The sequence below is a fragment of the Sitophilus oryzae genome, unplaced genomic scaffold (assembly GCF_002938485.1).
Source record: "Sitophilus oryzae breed Bouriz unplaced genomic scaffold, Soryzae_2.0 scaffold_1171_pilon_pilon, whole genome shotgun sequence".
Lineage (NCBI taxonomy): Eukaryota > Metazoa > Arthropoda > Insecta > Coleoptera > Curculionidae > Sitophilus > Sitophilus oryzae.
This window is the reverse complement of record NW_022145806.1, coordinates 449,291-469,487: the sequence shown is the minus strand read 5'-3', so window position 1 is coordinate 469,487 and position 20,197 is coordinate 449,291. Positions and strand designations below refer to the sequence as shown.

The 20,197-nt window shown below is 33.6% G+C and overlaps 1 protein-coding gene across 1 annotated transcript; it reads left to right on the top strand.

The window, feature by feature from the left end:
• Positions 1-33: 33 nt before the first annotated feature.
• Positions 34-19,088, top strand: LOC115889095 (tubulin alpha chain-like). The gene is made up of 10 exons (XM_030909012.1): positions 34-174; positions 261-480; positions 613-717; positions 7,237-7,433; positions 8,515-8,672; positions 8,726-8,816; positions 11,697-11,822; positions 11,923-12,067; positions 18,323-18,494; positions 18,891-19,088. The coding sequence occupies exons 1-10, from the start codon at positions 172-174 to the stop codon at positions 19,012-19,014; spliced, it is 1,341 nt and encodes a 446-aa protein (XP_030764872.1). The 5' UTR covers positions 34-171; the 3' UTR covers positions 19,015-19,088.
• The last annotated feature ends 1,109 nt before the right edge of the window (positions 19,089-20,197 follow it).

The following is a 20,197-nucleotide window of genomic DNA, read 5'->3' as shown; positions in this document are numbered from 1 at the left end:
ATATTTTCGATATCACAGAGATGTCTTTAACAATGTCCATTTCCGAGGAAACAAAAAATAAAATAAAAACAAAATTTTAAGATGTGACTTTTTGTCTTGTCATCAAAATTTTAAAGTTCTATTTTTGTGAAATTTTTGTCTCATAATCATTCAAATTTCAGTATCGGAATCATGGTGAGTAAATTTTTCTTTATGCGCAATAAATACCATTTTTGTGGCAGGGATTGAGACACCAAGATAAACTAATAAAATTATATTAGAGGGAATGCATATCAGTTCACATTGGGCAAGCCGGTGTTCAAATTGGAAATTCTACGTGGGAACTGTATTGTTTAGAGCACGGTATTCAACCAGATGGAACAATTTCTCCAGAAAAAGAAGTGGTGTCTGACAACTGCTATGGCACCTTCTTCTCAGAAGTCGAAAATGGTAAAATGGTACCTAGAGCCGTAATGGTAGATCTAGAACCTACTGTTGTAGGTATGTTTAAAATTAATTTATATATAGTTTGTCAAGTTTTGAATATGCGTTGAAAATTATAAAAATTGTGTTGTATTTCTCGTTAAATTGAATATATTTTTTTTAAGTCTTGCTTACAAATTTAATTTTTAGACGAAGTTAGAATGGGCTATTATAAAAAATTATACCACCCTGAGCAACTAATAACTGGTAAAGAAGATGCAGCTAATAATTATGCAAGAGGCCATTACAGCATAGGTAAAATTATAAATATAGTAAATTTCGCGGGAAATGACCAACAGTTTACTAAAAAATGAACGTATGACGATGACGGTGATAAATTTATTCAATAGTCCCCTCCCCCCCATTTTGACAAAGCACATGTCAATTGTCAATCTGTAAATAAAACACAACAAGAAAGATTTATCTGTCTTTATTTGTTCCTGTCGTTGAGCCATTTCTGGTCCTAAGAATACAATTAATTTAAAAGCTTTCCCACTCCAACACATTTACGTATTAATTAGATCAGGGGCGTGCGGTTTGTGTAAACAGGGGAAGCGGTCCTTCGCTGCGTTAAGACAAAAAGAAACCAAGTGTTTTAATTAATAATTCATAGCACAGTTAATATGAAGTTATGCAGTAGATTATATATAATCACAAAATGTTTGTCTCTCTTTAGTCCTTCACCCTACGTGAGAGTATGGTGACATCATGTATTGATTCCCCTCACTTCCTTGGACCAAGTTGTTCGACACTGCGCCATATGTGAGGCTTCAGGCAGGCTGTGGCCCACCAGGATCTTGACTTGGTCTAAGTAGAGGGAGATGGCCGATTCTACGCCAGCCGCTCGGAGGAGGAGGAGGAGGCGTTCGGCGTAAAAATCAGCTAAGAACATGTAAAATAAGCTAATAAACAAGAATAAACAGGTTTAAACAGAAAACAACCGCTTTTGAACAGAAATAAACGGGTTTGAACAAAAACTGAACAGGTCTGTTGTTTTAAGCCAAAAAGCGGTTCAAAGCAGTTCAAAAGCGGTTGTTTTCTGTTTAAACCTGTTTATCCTTATTTATTAGCCTATTTTACATGTTCCAGTACAGCCTCCTCCTCCGGGCGGCTGGCGTAGAATCGGCCAACTCCCTCTAGTGGTCTACCCACCTCTTAGGTGACCTTCCACCTGAGCGCCTCCCCTCTACCTTCCCCTCGAACATCAGTCTCTCCATTGAGATGCCACTTACCAATATGGCCAAAATATCGCAGGATTGACTGATTTAATTTTGTGACCAGACGTGTCTCAATTTTTAGATGTTCAATAATAGAAATGTTTGTTCGATGAGCCGTCCATGGTATTCGCAGCAGTCGTCAATACGTCCATATCTCCAAGGCGTTTATTCTTTGTTTATCACTTTCCTCCAGAGTCCAGGTTCCGGAGCCATATATAGCTATGGGGAAAATGAGGTAGTTCGCAATGCGGAGTTTAGTTTTTCGTGTGATTGCTGTAGCCTTCCATATCTTAGTCAGTTTTGTTGTTGCGTTCCTTGCTATTGCCGCTCTGTGCCTGATTTCAGCTTCGCATCGTCCAGAGTTTGCTATCATGGAACCTAAATAAATGAATTGGCTCACAACCTCGTATCCAGGAACGGTTCGGACACCAGACTGGTTGTTGCGGAGGCGGTTAACATATCGTCTTGATTTTTCGTTTATTTAGTTCCAAGCCATATTCTGCACTAATAGAGCACAGTACAGCCATGACTTCCTGCAACTCTTCTTTGCTGGCGGCTATAATAACGATATCATCTACGTATCTAAGATTATTTATCCTCCTGCGCCCCAAGGATATTCCACCGTTCCATTTTTCTATTACTCTACGCATGATATATTCAGTGTAGATTTTAAACAGGATTGGCGACTGTCTCACACCTGCTTTACTTTTGAAACTACTCAATAACGTGTTACTAACTCTGATTTTAGCATTGTTGTTCTTATAGAGCTGTTTGACCAAAAAATGAGGTGAGGTTGAGTGCCATTTCTAGTAAAATAGTCCAGAGTTTATTCCATTTTACCTTATCAAACGCCTTGGAGTAGTCCACGAAACACAGATATATCTCAATGTTATATTCTCTGGCTTTTTCTATGATCTGTCCAAGATTTAGGATCTACTTTTTCCGGGGATTAAAACTTGTTTGTTCATCTGATATCTGCTGGAGGAGAAAAGGTTTAAGACGCTCTTTGATGATGGTTAAGAGTATTTTACTGGCATGGAGAATCAGGGCAATTGTTATGTAATTATACTACAGTCTAGTGGTAATCCTTTCTTAAAGATAGGTACGAAGATGGAATTACACCACCCATCGGGCCATTTGCCGGTAGTGCCGGTAGTCTCGGCGCACTCAGTGATAAGGTGTGCTCTGGTGTTTCCCCATTTTTCCCACAGAATCTGCATTCGCCGTTGTTTCTCAGCTTTAATCTACTGAAATATACTGTGTTCCTTGAGGAGACAGTGTCCTGTTAGAAACCCTGAGAGTCCAGAGCATAGACTTAAAATAAAATATAGACTGAGCATCTTATTCATAAATAGCTGGTACATGCGGTCAGACAATGTCTTGTTATTGTTGTGTTATTGTTTTAGGTTATAACGAGTGCGACACGAGCGATAGATAGGTTGTCTCTGTCGTAACGGTCGTTCCCTGACGACTCTGCCGAGAAACACAACACTGTCTTTCGTTTCTCAAGTACACCTGAACTCTCCGTATCATAGCCGGGTAATTTTTTATTTACCCAATGAAGCTATAATTAAAAATTAAATATATCGTGAAACTTTTATATTTTATTAAGATTTAAGACAGGTTTTTTAAATAAAAGTTTAGAAAAAACGTCTTAGAGTCCAAAAAGGATAAAAATATTAAAATACACGTCATAGAAGAAATTTTATAATCGAAATTACGTAATTTTTGAAATTAATAATAAATTATTAATTTTAGTCAAACATTTACAACCCCTAATATTAATCAAAACAGGATCTATTCCACAGATATAATAGAATCGGCGACAGGGAGAAAAAAAAAATATGATTGTTGTAATTTTATTTCTGGTTAAGTGATGTCTTATTATGTAAATTAGAGAAAACATAAACCTGTTCCATTAAAGCAAGGAAGGTGATAGAAAGTGGATAAAATGAAAACTACATTTATTTAACTCGGTACTGTCTTCATTATACCGGGTGCGTCCCAAAAGTGGCTCATCCCCATAATTTTTTTATATTTTCAAATAAAAAAAACAAGATTTAGTATGTTAGTATATAACATAAATTAGGATTGATTGACGCATTTAATTGTATTTGGTGACTTCCTGTTTCACCGGAAATGACTATAACTTTTAATTTTTAAAGGGCACCCTTGGTATATTTCTACTTTATTCGATGGAAAATGACACTCTGAATAGAATGACATATATCATATGTCAACTTTTGACATTTTTGCATATGGTTTAATTGTAATTGTAACACGCGGTTCATAACGACAATTTGACTCGAAATACCAAGTGTGTGGTATCAATATATTCATAAAAAAATGCTTTTTCCAAATATGCTAATGAGTCACCCTTGTTCCATTTGAAAAAATTGACACATGTATGATTAAAAATACGATTTGTACAACTTTTAACCGGCCTAAACAAGACACGAAACCCATTAGACGATCAAAACTATTTTTCCAAGGTTAAAACTTAGTGTTTTTAACAACACCATGACACCCTGGATTGAAATTTAAAATACGATTTGTTTTTAAGCGACAATGTTAAAAGTTGACATATAATATGTCATTCTATTCAGAGTGTCATTTTTTATCGAATAAAGTAGCAATATACCGAGGGTGCCTTTAAAAATCAAAAGATGTAATCATTTCGGTGAAACAGGTAGAGACCAAGAACAATTGAATACATCAATAAATCCTAATTTATGTCATATACCTACTAACATACAAATCTGTTTTTTTTTATCTGAAAAAATAAAAAAGTTATAGGGGTGAGCCACTTTTGAGACGACCCGGTATATTAAAAAATATTGTTTCATAATGTAATATCATTTTAAAATTCTTGTATGTTATTTTAGATTCTCAAGATAATTTTAGAATAAACCGGAATATATTTTTAATAAAAACATTATTAAGTATTAACAGGGTTATAATTATGATTTTGTTACAATGTAAGTAAGTAAATAATGTAATGTAAGAGAAAAAATTCAGATTTTACATTTTACTAAAATATTATCTAAATAAGCGCCTTTCTACAACAACGCCACTGACTCCTAATGGGTAAATTCAGAGTTGCCTACCGGTCGAAAGTCGTTCAAGACTTAAATGGATTATTTAAGTCAAATTTCTTGTAAATTTGGCACTGGCGAACCATATTTTATAGTTCTTGAACAGAAAAAGTCAATAAAATAAACACTTTAGGACTACAAGCTAAGAAAATGCGTTAATACAGCCGGGGACGTAGCGGCAACAAAGCTTTACCGCACACGTGCGACGCGTACTAGAAGGTAATAAATGAATGAATAGGCTCCCTCGCCTCTAATCGGTGTTGTCATATTGTAAAGAACTTATCCTTTTTAAACAGTATCCGACTTATAATTTAGTAGTATAAGGACTATTTAATACATCTCTGGAATATTATAACCTACTTTATTAAACTGTAGTATTAATATCTCAATATATGTGTATAACAAGAAAAAAAATATTGATAATATTAAAGACGTGACAACATAGGCTGGATGAGGAAGGCTCGGTCGACTGTACCCAGAAGTAAACATGTGTACAAAAGATTGTTTGACCGCGTTGAGATATAAGCCAGGTAGCGATATATTTTAAGTCTATGGTCCGATTATTCTTACTTAAAAAGCAGGAAAATCTTTGATTTTTCGATTAAGTTCTGAGGAACTTTTTCGAGGTGTCTTAAGCTTGATTTTCATGCATCCGTTGTCCGACGATACGTTGATGCGATATTAATTTTATTGGTTGAATTTAAAACCGATTGGTTAACCGTTACTAACCAGCCAGAAGTCTTTAAATTCAACCAATAAAATATATCTATCATCATATCGTCGGATAACGAACTGCATAATCAACTTTAACTTTCGATGGGGACCCATTCCAGGTTACGGATGGAGTCCTCCAGGTTCTTCAGTTCCGCTTTAAAATGGTTTCCGCTTGGAAAGCAGAACGGTTCTGGTCCAGTTATAGTGGAGTGTCGCTCCTTTTCTAGCTAGATCGTTTGCTTTGTCTATCCCTTGGTAAGCGGGCACCCAGGAGTACTTTATTTTCTTTGCCTAATTTGTTCAGCTTCTCTAGGCATTCTTTGACCAACTTCTAATTGACGGTTACTGTTACTGAGCTGATCGCTTTTTAGAGCTGCTTCGTGCGAGTAGTGAGATGGTGGTGAGAGCTTCTCCGTTTAAAACTATTTGTAGCGACTACAAAGTTATTGCGGTAACCTCACCGTCGATTATTATTGGTGTGATAGCCGCCTTAGCGTAGCCTGCGTAGCTAGCTTCGCAGACGACACCTGTCTCTACTCCACTGCCTCGAGCAATGGAATTATGAGCAGGCTCCAACCCCACATCGCCCAGCTGCTTGATTGGTTTTCCCATTGGAAAATCAAAATCAATGCAGCAAAAACCCAAACCTTGTTCGTCTCCGGACGAATGAGGCTCCCACTACCTCCTCCGCTAGTCATAGATGACGAAGAGATCCCTTGGGGGGAAACCGCCAAGTATCTTGGAGTCACACTAGACCGACGGCTATCCTGGATCCCTCATATCGACAAGAAAATATCTGGTGCCCGTGCCACTTATGCTAGCCTTCATGGCCTCCTCAGCAAAAAGAGCACCCTCTCCCTCTCAAATAAAGTCCTACTGTTCAGAACAGTCATTCGCCCCCAGCTCCTCTATGCAGCCCCAGTATGGTGTAGAGCTTCCGACAGCCAAATCCACAGACTCCAAGTCTGTGAGAACAAAATCCTCCGCTATATCACCAGAGCTCCCTGGTATATACGAAACTCCGACATACGTACTGACCTACGCATCGACCCCATCCCCAAATACCTTCGGGATCGTGCCTTGAAGTTCTACGAGAAAATCGGTACTATCCCCAATAGTACCCTAAAAATCTTTGATTACAATCCCGAGGACTATAGAAACTTCAAATACTCCCATCTTAAAACCATTGTTCTAGACAATTAATTTTGTCCCCCCCCTTCTCATAATATAGTCCCATTACTCCACCCCCACTGTTCCCCACATGTGCTTAGGAATAATAGCTGACGGCTTTGATTCCTTGGAGGTGGACTTTTTTAGTGGGCCTCACAGGTCCCACACTGTCTAGGGGTTATTCCTATGGCCATCTCTCGAGATGGTCATGGAAGCAATCACTATTCGTCTATAAGATTTTTAAACTACCCCTCACCAAAAAAAAAAAAAAAAAAAAAAATGGCGTAGCTTACAACTTAGTAACAATTGGATAGCTCTTTTCAATATTAGAGTTCCCTATTACTATTTGAGACATTTATTTGAAGTAAAAAAGACACTTAATTATAAACGAGCAGACATACACTTAGCTACGTACCACTGGTTTCTTTGGCTCTAAATCAATGAAATAGTTCTACTGTCGAATTCTACATCATACTTACATTTAATAACGCACAGAATACCCCTGCTGTAATAATGTTTAAAGTTATAACAACTGTATAACTCTAGGTAGGTACTAAAAACACCATATTATTTTCTAGGAAAGGAAATGCTCAACATTGTAATGGAGCGTCTTTACAAGCTTGCTGAAAACTGTTCAGGTCTTCAAGGGTTCTTTGTATTCCATTCCTTTGGAGGCGGTACTGGTTCGGGCTTTACATCGCTCCTGATGGAAAAGTTGAGCCAAGATTTTGGGAAGAAGAGCAAATTGGAATTTGTAGTTTATCCTGCACCACAAGTATCGTAAAATCGATTTATATAGGGTGTAGAAATTTCAAACTAAAGTTTGGGTAGTGATTTTTTGGAAGTACCCTTTATATAGAGTACCTATAAAATATTATTAATAAATTCGCCATATGTATATTATAGGAAGTAAATTTTAAAAAATTGTATAGAGTAATAGAGTTACCAGGTAATTTAGCATATTTATACTCGATGGGTCTCAAAAGTGGCTCACCCCTATAACTTTTTTATTTTTTCAGATAAAAAATGAGATTTGTTACAATGTTAGTATATGACTTAAGTTTTCGGTAACTTCCTAATTCACCGGAAATAACTACAACTTTTGAGCTTTGAATGACACCCTCGGTATTTGTTTACTTTATTTGATAGAAAATGATACTCTGAATAGAATGACATATCATATGTGTGACATTCACATATGATTTATTTGAAATTGTAACATGCGGCTCATAAAGACAATTTGACTCGAAATACCAAGTGTCTAGTACCAAATTATTCGTAAAAAAATGCTTTTTCCAAATGCCACCCTTGCTACTATTGTTCTATTTGCCACCCTTGCTCTATTTGAAGAAATTTAGATAGGATTAAAAATACGATTTGGGCATCTTTTAACCGGCCAGGACAAGACACGAAAGACATTAGATCATCAAATGTATTTTCCAAGGCTCCTTGATTCACAATTAGTGTTTTTAACACAGCCATGGTACTCTAGATTGAAATTTAAAATGCATTTTTTTAAATGAAAATGTCAAAAGTTGACATATGATAAGTCATTTTATTCAGAAAAAAATACAGAGGGTGCCATTTAAAACTCAAAAGTTGTAGTCATTTCATTTTTTTGAAGTGACCAAAAACAATTGAATACGTTAATCAATCCTATTTTATGTCATATACTAGCATACCAAATCTCGTTTTTTTTTATCTGGAAAAATAAAAAAGTTATAGGGGTTAGCCACTTTTGAGACGCACCCGGTATAGTCAAAAAGTTTAAAAAATTAATCACTAAAAATTATTACCCAATCACATGTAACACCCTGTATTGTTTTTCATTATCATCTACTTAATACTAATACTAGGTATGTACCGCTGTGGTAGAACCATACAATTCCATCTTGACTACACACAGCACTTTAAGCCACTCTGATTGCGCCTTTATGGTAGATAATGAGGCCATTTACGATATATGTAGGAGAAAATTGGGAATTGAAAGACCTGATTACATTAATTTAAACAGGTACTTAACAAATTTAAACATTTATGTGACAGTAATTTAATATTATTTTTTAGATTGATAAGCCAAGTGGTCTCTTCAATTACCGCAAGTCTAAGGTTTGACGGTGCTCTTAATGTTGATTTGACCGAGTTCCAAACAAATTTGGTAAATGTTTTCCGCATTTACTACACATTTTCACCCTTACAATCTTATGCACGATAAGAAATGTTGTTTTGTTGGCTAGCTTTTATATATCAGTCTGTGGTTACAGTTGAGGGTTGGGACCTTTGGTGTTACACAGCAAAATAAAAACACTAAATCACCACAATACACCAAAAAACTTTTACTTTTACACTGGACGCGCGTTTCGCTAACCATGTTAGCATCATCAACAGATGATTATAAACACTGAGTTTATAATCTGTTTATTATGGAGATAACCCGAAACACTGAGTTTATAATCATCTGCTGATGATGCTAACATGGTTAGCGAAACGCGCGTCCAGTGTAAAAGTAAAATTGTTTTGGTGTATTGTGGTGATTTAGTAAGTTATTATGTGGTGTTTATGCCTTAATCTAAAAAAATCAGGAACCAGTAAAAACCAGCTAACAAAATGTTCAAAAATTCGGAAATCGTAGATATTTTTACTGTAAATAGGTACTATCTTTTATACACTAATTTTTATAGTGCTCGATTGTAAAAATTATGGGTCATAATTTTTTCATAATACATCTGTATCTGATTCACCTTTTATATATTAATCTTTATAGTGCTATTCATAGCGAGCACAGTTCTGAATCAATAAGATCACATTTTCACAATACAAAATAGACTAGTTCAAAAAATATTACACTAAGATAAACTGTTTTTCTATATCTTGTCTGATTTTATAAAAATATCTGTTTGGTTTTATATAACACATTTTATTTAATAGAAATTAATATGTTACAATTCTTTACCATAACATCGAATTGTTAATATTTTCAAGTTATATGTTTCTTGCGCCTTAAATTCAATTTTAATACGTTCTTGCCCATATAGTGTGTCCGGTTAGTAAATATATATGATTTCAACGGACGAACCACTGTCATATACACTAATTGGATGCTATTTGGACTATATTTAATTCCCCTTGGACAATTTGAATTCATAACATATTTGTATATGAGTCGCCTTTCATACCTAAAGGTAGATTCATATACACGCGAATTGTGAAATGCGAATTGCGAATTAGGATATTTTTGTTTTTAAACACATGCATGAAAATTTCACTGAAATAAAGAATTTTATTTTCGTCTCCATCCAGTTGTCATTTTAGCATAATATATTATACATAAGTTTATTTTTATCTCGATTTTTATTTAGCTATATTTTTGTGTAATGTAATTTTTTGTGTAATGGATGAAACCACTTATTTTTGGCGTAGGAGACGATATTTTGTTGTATATTTATTAATAAAAAACAACAAAAATAAAATACATAGGAGCATATCACAATTTTCACTAAATTGTGATGTTATTATTATAAGAAATTAGTATTACATTATTATTATAAAAAAATTAGAAACTACCACAGAATGTCTATAAAGGATTTCGATTCTCAATGGTTTTGAAAATTTTCCATCAACATTATTAGTTTGCAGTCAACACATTGAACTTCGTACGGCAAATTAAAAAGAAAGAAATTGCTAGATTGTAAAATAATACCTAATAATGTACCTAATAATAATTATGCACAATTTTTTCATACATTTTCAGTTTCTTTCATCTGAACCAATCTTTATAATATTATTATAACCGTAACAAGAAATAAATGGCAAGATATGACATATTATAACGTAATAACTCAAAATTTGCAGCGAATATTTACAATTAAAATTAATTCAATATTCTCGCCCCCAGATTTTAAACTGTGCGAATTCTGAAAATATTAAAACAACTTTCTGTCAATTTTACCGCCTCCGTATTTTTTTGAAATCGATATCTAAAGTTTTTCTTTTAAAAGTTAAATGACTTTAATAAACCGTCTAAAAAATGGAAAATAAGATCGAGTTAGAACTAGTGATGGGATAACTCGAGCGAAAATTCATGGACGGGTTACAAGCGACGAACACAAGTGATCCTAGAATGAAATAAATTGAAATCGGATTTTAATGTAACATACTTGATACAAAGCCGAGCGAATTTTCTACATACATTGTAGGTAGCAAATTTATACGACGTTATCCGTTGTGTACCTGAGTGACAACATTTTACAACCTAAATCAACAATGCTTTAAACCAAATTAAATCAATCGAATTACTCGTCGCTCGTCGCTTGCTACTTGCCATTCATCACCGAAAGAATATGTGCCCTGCGCACGCAACTTCTCAGTACAACAAGCGACAAGTGATCGGCAAAAAACCGTATTAATACGAGCGAAATTTCGCTCGAGCGATCGCTCGATTATTGAAATCGCTTGAAACTCGAGTACTCGATTATTTAAATTAATCGGTTTTTCTCATCACTAGTTAGAACATAACAACATATTTAAAAAACGTTAAATAAAGAAATACAATTATTAACAAGGCATATACTCTCATTGAACAAGTCATATACTCCATTCGGACTATATTTAATACTCACCTTGAACAACTTCTTAATTCATAACATATTTGTATGTGAGTCACGTTTTATTCCTTAATCGTAATATCCTATTTTTATATGCTGCTAACATAGTGATAGTTCTAACATAGTGCTAACATAGTAATAGTAATAGCTGCTAACATAGTAATCACTTTCTAGTTTTTCAAACAGTTTTTCTTTTTAAATTAAACGATTTTAATACACCATCTAAAAAAGTCTAAGGGTGCGATTCTAAATAAGACAATAACAACATATATTTAAAAAATAAATAAATATAATAATTGTCAAATGACTAATAATTTATGATAAATTTCTTTACCAAACAACCTATGAAACATTGCTAAATAAAAAGGGCATATTTTCGGTGTTAATAGATATTCCATTCTTTTATAAAATACTTAAATTCTCTACTTTAAAAGGTTCCTTATCCAAGAATCCACTTCCCGCTTGCATCCTATGCCCCCGTAGTATCATCGGAGAAGGCCTACCACGAAGGAATGTCTGTAGCAGAAATAACAGCTGAATTATTCGAACCAACTAATCAAGTAATTTGTATAAAAAACTAATTCGTTATAGTTAATAATTAATATTCTATATTACATCTTTTTTTCAAAAACAAAATACTCGAATGTTAAAATATTTTAGATGGTCAAATGCGATCCACGTGAAGGAAAATATATGGCTTGCTGTCTGTTGTACAGAGGCGATGTCGTACCAAAAGATGTTAACGCCTCCATTGCTTTAATGAAAGCAAAAAGCAATGTTAGGTTTGTCGACTGGTGTCCTACAGGTAAGCATCCTCACTATGTATAGTACCTACATACCGGGTGTTGCATCGTCGGACGGGACATAGGAAATCCCATGTAAATTTTAATGGGGTCAATTATTGACTTCCCTAATTATTTTAGAGAATAATTCTATTTAGGTTTATTGAAGAGCACTAAAACCCACATTCAAAAGAATAACTTTAGATATATTTGATTGGCTCGTTTACGAGTTATCGCCGATTTCTTTTTAAATATTTCTCCTTTCTTATGGCCCTGTATTTACTTATGAGCACCAGTCAAGGTAAAAAATAACTGTCAAATGAAGTTGTCATTTCAGAAATTTACCTATTTAGTACTTTATTATTATTGACTACTCATTCCTACATCGGAAATCTTAAAGATATGTATTTATAAATACAAATTAATATGAATTAAAGTAAAATAAAGTAATCAATTACAAGGTTAATTATAGTATTATTTCAATATTCAATAACTTATTAATTTAGGTACTATTAAATTGTTAGAACTTTAGGATTTAAGATGTTCAAATATTCCTCCATCGACTGCTAGATAATAACCCAGGCGATCATAAAATTCTCTTCTTACATTCGCTAGTTGGTAAACTGAAATTCTATTGCATTCGGCAGAAATAGCATTTTTTAACTCGTCTAGATTTGAGTATTTTTTATCCTTGTATATCCTGTTTTTTAAATGTCCCCAATTTACTATATGATTTAAGCTAATAACGTTTCCGTTAAAACTATTGTCTAAATATTCCCGAACAGCCAGGGTACTATGTGCCGGGCATCAGCCATCCATTTGGTACCAAACTTCCTGATTTTCCCTAGCGGCATCATGTAAAGCAGGTAAAATATGATTTTCTAGTAGTTCTAAATAATATTCTGTATTTAAATTTCCTGTATTTCCTGCCCAAACATTTACTTTCTGTGGATATTGCGTCCTCGTTTCGACAAACCTGTGTTGGTTTTCTTTGTTCCAATATCGATAATTTTAAACATTGGCTTCATTATTTAAGGTAAACGTGCATTCGTCAGTGAAACATATGTTTTTTAAAAATTCCCTATCCGTGTTTGCTCTTTCCATCATATCAAAACAAAACGCCTGCCGCCGTATTTCGTCCCCATCTCGTAGCTCTTGGTGCTTTTCATATTTGAAGGAATAGTATTTATGTCGTTTCGTTTCGAAACGCTGTAGTATTCCTATTTCATCCTCAAGTTCCTTGTGCTGATCTTTCCATCGTTCTCTTCCACGCACAATAAAACTTCCAAGTCAGTATCATTTCTTGCATCTTCTCTTTGTTCCTGCCTTACTTCACATCTGCAGTTATTTATTAGGGTACCTTTGGTCTCAAATCTCTGGATATTCCTTGCGATTGTAGATTTCCAGGTATCGGTCTATTATAGATACAGATCAGCAAACATGTCCGACACCTTTTGATAACTATTTCCTTGATAATACCATTTAATCATCAATACATTTTCTTCGGTAGTGTAATTCATTTTTACCATTTAATATTTTCGATGTAGGTATGAGTTTTTAATAATAATAAGAAAGCACTAAATAGATAAATTTCTGAAATGACAACTTCATTTGACAGTTATCTTTTACCTTGCCTAGTGCTCATAAGTAAATACAGGGCCATAAGTAAGGAGAAATATTTAAAAAGAAATCTGCGATAACTCGTAAACGGGCTAATCAAAAATATCTAAAGTTATTCTTTTGAATGTTGGTTTTAGTGCTCTTCAATAAACCTAAATAGAATTATTCTCTAAAATAATTAGGGAAGCCAATAATTGACCCCATTAAAATTTACATGGGATTTCATATGTCTCGCTCGACGATGCAACACCCGGTATACATCATACCAAATAAACCTTTAATCAAGTGATTAAGCTTTAGCGTTGCCCACTTTCCCATATTTTCTATATTTTCTTTTAATCAAAATATTTTAGGAAACTAAACGTTTGCTTCAAAAGTGACAGAGATCGTACTTGAACTTAATTGTAGTGACCGAACGACAGACAATGTAGGACAGCTGTATATAAAATAATTAAATTAACTGTAAAAAACTGTTTAAATCTGTCCAACGAGTCAGGGAAGAATTCTACAGACGACATCCAAAAAATTACAGAAAATACATTTTACCTGTGAATTAAAAACGCACTGACAGGCACAACTGTCACTGTTATGGATCTTCTCGTTGGACAGACTACATCAAGTTTGATCTTAATGTAGTGGCACCATTTCCTTGTTTTGAAATAATTCCTAGTTAGTGCATGAGTTTACACTGTTGAAGCGTAATGTTAATGAATTGTTGAATCAAAACTTGATGAAAAAAATTATACAGGGCCGCTGTTATGCATGGAAACGGTCGATTATTAGGTAAAATATACAAGGTACCACAAAAAGTTAAATACAAAAATTATAGGGTTTTTAAATGTCTATTAACGAGTAAAATCTAAATTTATGGACATAGGATCGGTCGTAAAGTTGTGGCACATCAAAATTTATTTTTTATTAAATAGAACCTGTAAAATTAAAAATATTAAAAACCTGTATATTATTGCATATTTCAATTCTTCCTTCAATTCTAAATTAAAATCGAAATACACACAATGTACCTCAAACCAACCGTTTCCGAGTTCTTGACTTTTGAACATATCCCTTAAACAATTTGATTTCCCAAGCAACACAGATAGTTCCAAATCCCTTCGGTTTAAGACTGGCTACCAAAACATAGTTCCTGGGTACACCCTGTTACCTAATTTGTCACTATATCCGGTAATACCACTGCAAAGTATTTTTGGATAGTATCTGTTACCACCCTGTTACTAGTCATTTGGAATTTAAACACCCAAAATTAAGGTAGCAAATGGGTAGTTGCGTCTAGTAACTGGGACTACTCAAATCCTTTCATTATTACCACTAAGTGGCAAAATCTACATAGTGACAATAAATACGGAACGGCTACCAGTCTGTGCTACTAAAATGGGTATATGAAGTACTTGTTACTATATAGTTCCATGCTTAGTCCCAGAATAGTCGCAGTACCCTATATTTTGGGTCTTAAAGTTACGAGGCATTTGGGTACTAATTGTTGGTCCCAAAATAGTAGCTGCGACTATGGTTTGTTACTATACAGTAACGGGGACTATACTCCTATTGACGTGTTGCTACTATAAAGTTATAGAAACTAAAAAATATTTCTTTATAGTAGCAGATCGCGTATTTACCCATCCTGTCCGTTACCACAAGAATAAAGATCAATAAAATTGTTTGTTCAGTGCGCTGCTAGTGGAATTTCCTAGACAAGTTCACCAGGATAAAGGGTTTATTGGATTAAATTTAGAGAAGTATGACTGGGCTTTGATATGACAATAAATTATTTTAAATTTATTTTTGAAAATCCATATACATATTATTTTGTATAATTGTCGTATTTTCTATATATTTGTAAAGTTCTTAATAGCTGCATGTTTCTAGTAATGTCGAGTTGGGGACTACTGATAAAACAGAGATCAGAGAAGAAAGTAACATAAGTTAGGAACTAAGGCATTGGGCATTAAAACACCAAATTAGCCACATTGCTCTAACAGATTTACTTGGTATACTAAAAAATGAAGGCTTAACATCATTGCCAGGAAACAGCAGGACTTTATTGAGTACAGCAGGACTTTATTGGGTACACCGAGATACTGTGCCATTTTCCAATGGGAAATGGAAAATTTTGGTACAATGGAATAAGGAAGATTTAAGTTGTTTTTAAATTGGAAGATTTTAGTAGCACGTTTATCCGAAGAGACCAACCTAGAATCGGTGTCTCTAATTTTTAATGTTGACGGCTTGCCTCCATTTAAGAGTTCTCTATTAGAATTTTGGCCGATACTCCTAAAAATGCATGAATATCCTTGCGATCAACCCATGGTGGCAGCTATTTATATTTGGCGAGGCAAAACCTCCATTACAAGAATTTTTACATGATTTTATAACAGAATTAAATGAGATTTTGGAGACCGGAATTGAAGTAAATCAGATTAGGGTGAAAGTAAAAATTCGATTTTCTCATTCATCATTTTTTTTATTCAATTGTTATTGGTCACTTCATGTTTCACCGGGAAAGACAACTTTTGATTTTTAAATGGCACCCAATGGTACCCTCAATATTTTTTGCTTAATTCAATAGAAAATGACACTGAATAGAATGACATATCATAATATGACATTTTCTCATATGGTTTATTTGAAATTGTAACATCGGTTCATAAAGGCATTTTGACTCGAAATACCAAGTCTGTAGTACCAAATTATTCGTAAAATGCTTTTTTCAAATATGCTAATAAGTCATCCTCGTTCCATATGAAAAAATTGAGATATGATTAAAAATACAATTTAGGCATCTTTTAACCAGTCAGGACAAGACACGAAAAAAATTAAATGATCAAATATATTTTTCCAAGGCTCCTAGATAAAAAATTAGTGTTCTTAAATTGTTTTGAAATGAGAGGTAGGCGGAACTTTATAGAAACATATGGAACTATATTGTCACAAAATGCCTGATTGTTCGACTTTTTGGGTGTTCAAAGTAACTTTCTAGTTCCATATCTATAAAATTGAATTAATTCGAAGGCGCGTTAAAATATTTCCATCTAACTCGGTAATATTTGTCAGTAAAGTGACGTGCGTTATTATATTAGTCCTGGAAGTGTCCGAAATACGCGATTAAAAACCATCATTTTCCTCATAAACATAACATGCCATTATTAACTTGACTTTAACATGGCCATGCACTGCGGCTGTCATATCATATTATTATTTTATTTCAAAACGTTTTTTAAAAGTAGAGGTCGCTAGAAGAATGTTTTGCTACTATATTGTTACGTTTTTCGTCGGTTCCGTGTGGATAGAAAGTCACAATTTATTTAAACACTATTTATTTAACATTAATTAACAAAAACAATAACGATAAAAGACTTATAGAACTATTTACAAACGATTTATAACTAAGAATTTATTTTGAATTTTAGCGCGTCAACTGCACTGGTATATTTATAACTGCCCTCTCTAGGCCACTGCCGCCGGCTTTTATACCGACAGGTAAAAGAAATCTAGAATAGTCCAAAGATCGTTAGGCGCATAGAGAAGGTTTCGAATGTTCTCGTATGTACTAGTCCATTCTAGTGGGACTCGATTCTTCTCGAACGAATGAATCATTGCGGTGTCTATGCGATGTTAAGGTCATCCGAGGGCGGGCCATATTGTGAGGTTAGGTCGAGTCCACACCGGCTCGCAACAATATAGTAGCAGTTACCAGGCGGCTACGTGGCGGCAATGTAGCCGTCGATAGTGGCAGTCTCCTTGATGATTGCTTTTGTAGTCCCAGGAACGTACCTGCTACTATCTGTGTTGCTTGGGTTAATTAATTTCGATATGTTCAGTTTCATTTAATGATGCCATTCGTGAACATGCCGAAACTGGAATACTGTTGTAATCAGATTTTAAATGCCTATTAGCTACTAGTAAATCTAAGTATACAGGGTCGGTCATAAGTTGTGGCACATCAAACTTAATTTTTTTTTAAATTGAACCCTCTGTATGTTATTGCATATTTCAATTCTTCCTTCAATTTTAAGCAATTACTGTAATCGTAATACACAATGATCATAAATTGAAGAATTGAAATGCTAAAAGAAATTTTTGTAATTTCCAGACTTGATATAATCTCATTTTATACATCTATAAATGCTTAATAACTTGATAACTAATGTCAAATATTATTAAGTATCACATTTTTGTCAGAATAGCATCGTTAAATGAAGCTGAACATATCGAAATTAATTAAATCAAATCGTTTAAGTGATATTATCAAAAGTCAATAACTCGGACACGGTTGCTTTGAGGTACATTGTATGTATTTCGATTTTTGCTTAGAATTGAAGAAAGAATTGAAATATGCAGTAATATACAGGGGGTTCTATTTAAAGAAATGAAACTTTTATGTGCCACGACTTATGACTGACACTGTACACTTAAATTTATTACTCGCTAATAGATATTTAAAAATCGCCGTATTTAACTTTTTGCGGTACCTCCTACATTTTACCTAATAATCAACCGTTTCCATACATAAAAGCGACCTGTATGATGGATATTACAAAATTGGATTGGAAAGTTTAGTTGGGACAATATGATAAATTTATATTTGAAACCTTTTTAAACTTAAGTGAAGTGTTTTTTTACATTTTATTCCTTTCTTTTAGGTTTTAAAGTTGGCATTAACTACCAACCACCAACTGTAGTGGCAGGCGGTGATCTAGCCAGTGTACAAAGGGCAGTATGTATGCTATCTAACACTACAGCTATAGAGTCTGCATGGAAGAAGTTAAACAAGAAATTCGACTTGATGTTTGCCAAAAGAGCATTCGTCCATTGGTAATTTTATTTTAAGAGTACACACAGTTCTACTAGTAGAATAATGTATTTTATTAGCAAATAGTATTTTCCTATACGATAAAATAAAATAAAATTATATTTAAGTACGCCACTTTTGAGACGCACCCGGTATACAGGATGATCCGAATTGTATTCGAGAATCTTCGACAGCATATTCTGCAGATAAAATTATTAAAAAAGATGTATAAATGTATGTACTAAAATGCTTTGTTTCGGAGACACAATATTGTCTGCTGGATGTTACGTAATGAACAATCCAGTTGTCTTATAAAGTTCATGTCTTCATGTTTTCATATCAACGTTACAGAAATGTCTCCTTCAAAATTTAAGCAGCCAACTTTAAAAGTAAATTTACATTTTTTTACTTCACGGTAGGTATGTTGGCGAAGGTATGGAAGAAGGCGAATTCACAGAAGCCAGAGAAAACTTAGCAACGTTGGAACGCGATTACGAAGAAGTGGCATCTGAAACAACCGATATTATCGAAGAGACTATCTAAATCATCCACATATATCGCATCCTCTGTCATTTGATATCCGTCAATCAATAAAACATCTTCACTTTTCATTTATATATTGCATATTTTATTTATATTTATAATTTATACGGAATACAATAACACTTAATTTAAAACATTACTTAAGAGGAATGACTTTTAACGTGATTGAGAATACTGGAGTTATTTTACCGACATTACTTCTGACTTTGAAATAACTTTTTATATTAACTAATTGGAAATAATATCAAATGGTAAGCAAGAATTAATATTTGACAAGACAATTAATTGTTTTGAAATAGTTTTTAACTGTAATTAATATTATTTAATATTCTTGAAATAACTGAAAAATAAGATATGACATGATACAACTCCAAACATATTTGAATTCCATTGAATTTCATCTCCACATTTGAGATCATACAGCATCTTAATATAATACTTAGTCAATTAATTATTTATAAATTTCTTATTTTAAAATTAGATTGTTCGCGAATTAACTCAGAAATCAGTCACTGATAATCAGATGTCACAAAGTATAAATATTTCAAAGTCACAAGCCACTTAAAGCTAGTTTTCTTCTTTAAAATAATATAGAGTTTTTCACGCAACTGATTCATTAAAAGTATTTCTTAGGATATAATTTAAATACAAATTTTAGGGTGTATTCCTTTGCTTACCTTGGTTATGGTTTTATGTTCCGATTCTATCGGTTTCCTGAAAGTTTTCTTATTACGGAACACGGCTCCTGAAAATTCGGTTATAACTGTCACCAAACTAACCAGCGCGAGAAGGCTGGTTTTTCTGGTTTTGTTTGTCAATCAATGTCATTTATGTGACAGAAATCAAGCAAATATTGGGAGATCGAGTGAAATTCTCATTTAATTTCTAAAATTTGTAATAATATTTTGTATTTACATCCAAAAGCAATGGAGGTAGGCAGTAAAGATAAATAAATTTCATTAACTAAATAGAGTGACTTTTTAGGACCATTTAAACTTATCATGCAGGCATTGTTTCGTAAAGTCAGGAACATTTAAAGAAAACATGAAAAACAAGACAACAAGTAATCGTGAATGTTTTGTAAGCTATAAAAATATAAATATTGTTTAGATTTGTTTATTTATTATTGATCTGTTTTAATATTGGACCTGCAAATCTTCACTTCAGCTGTCTAACGAGTTTA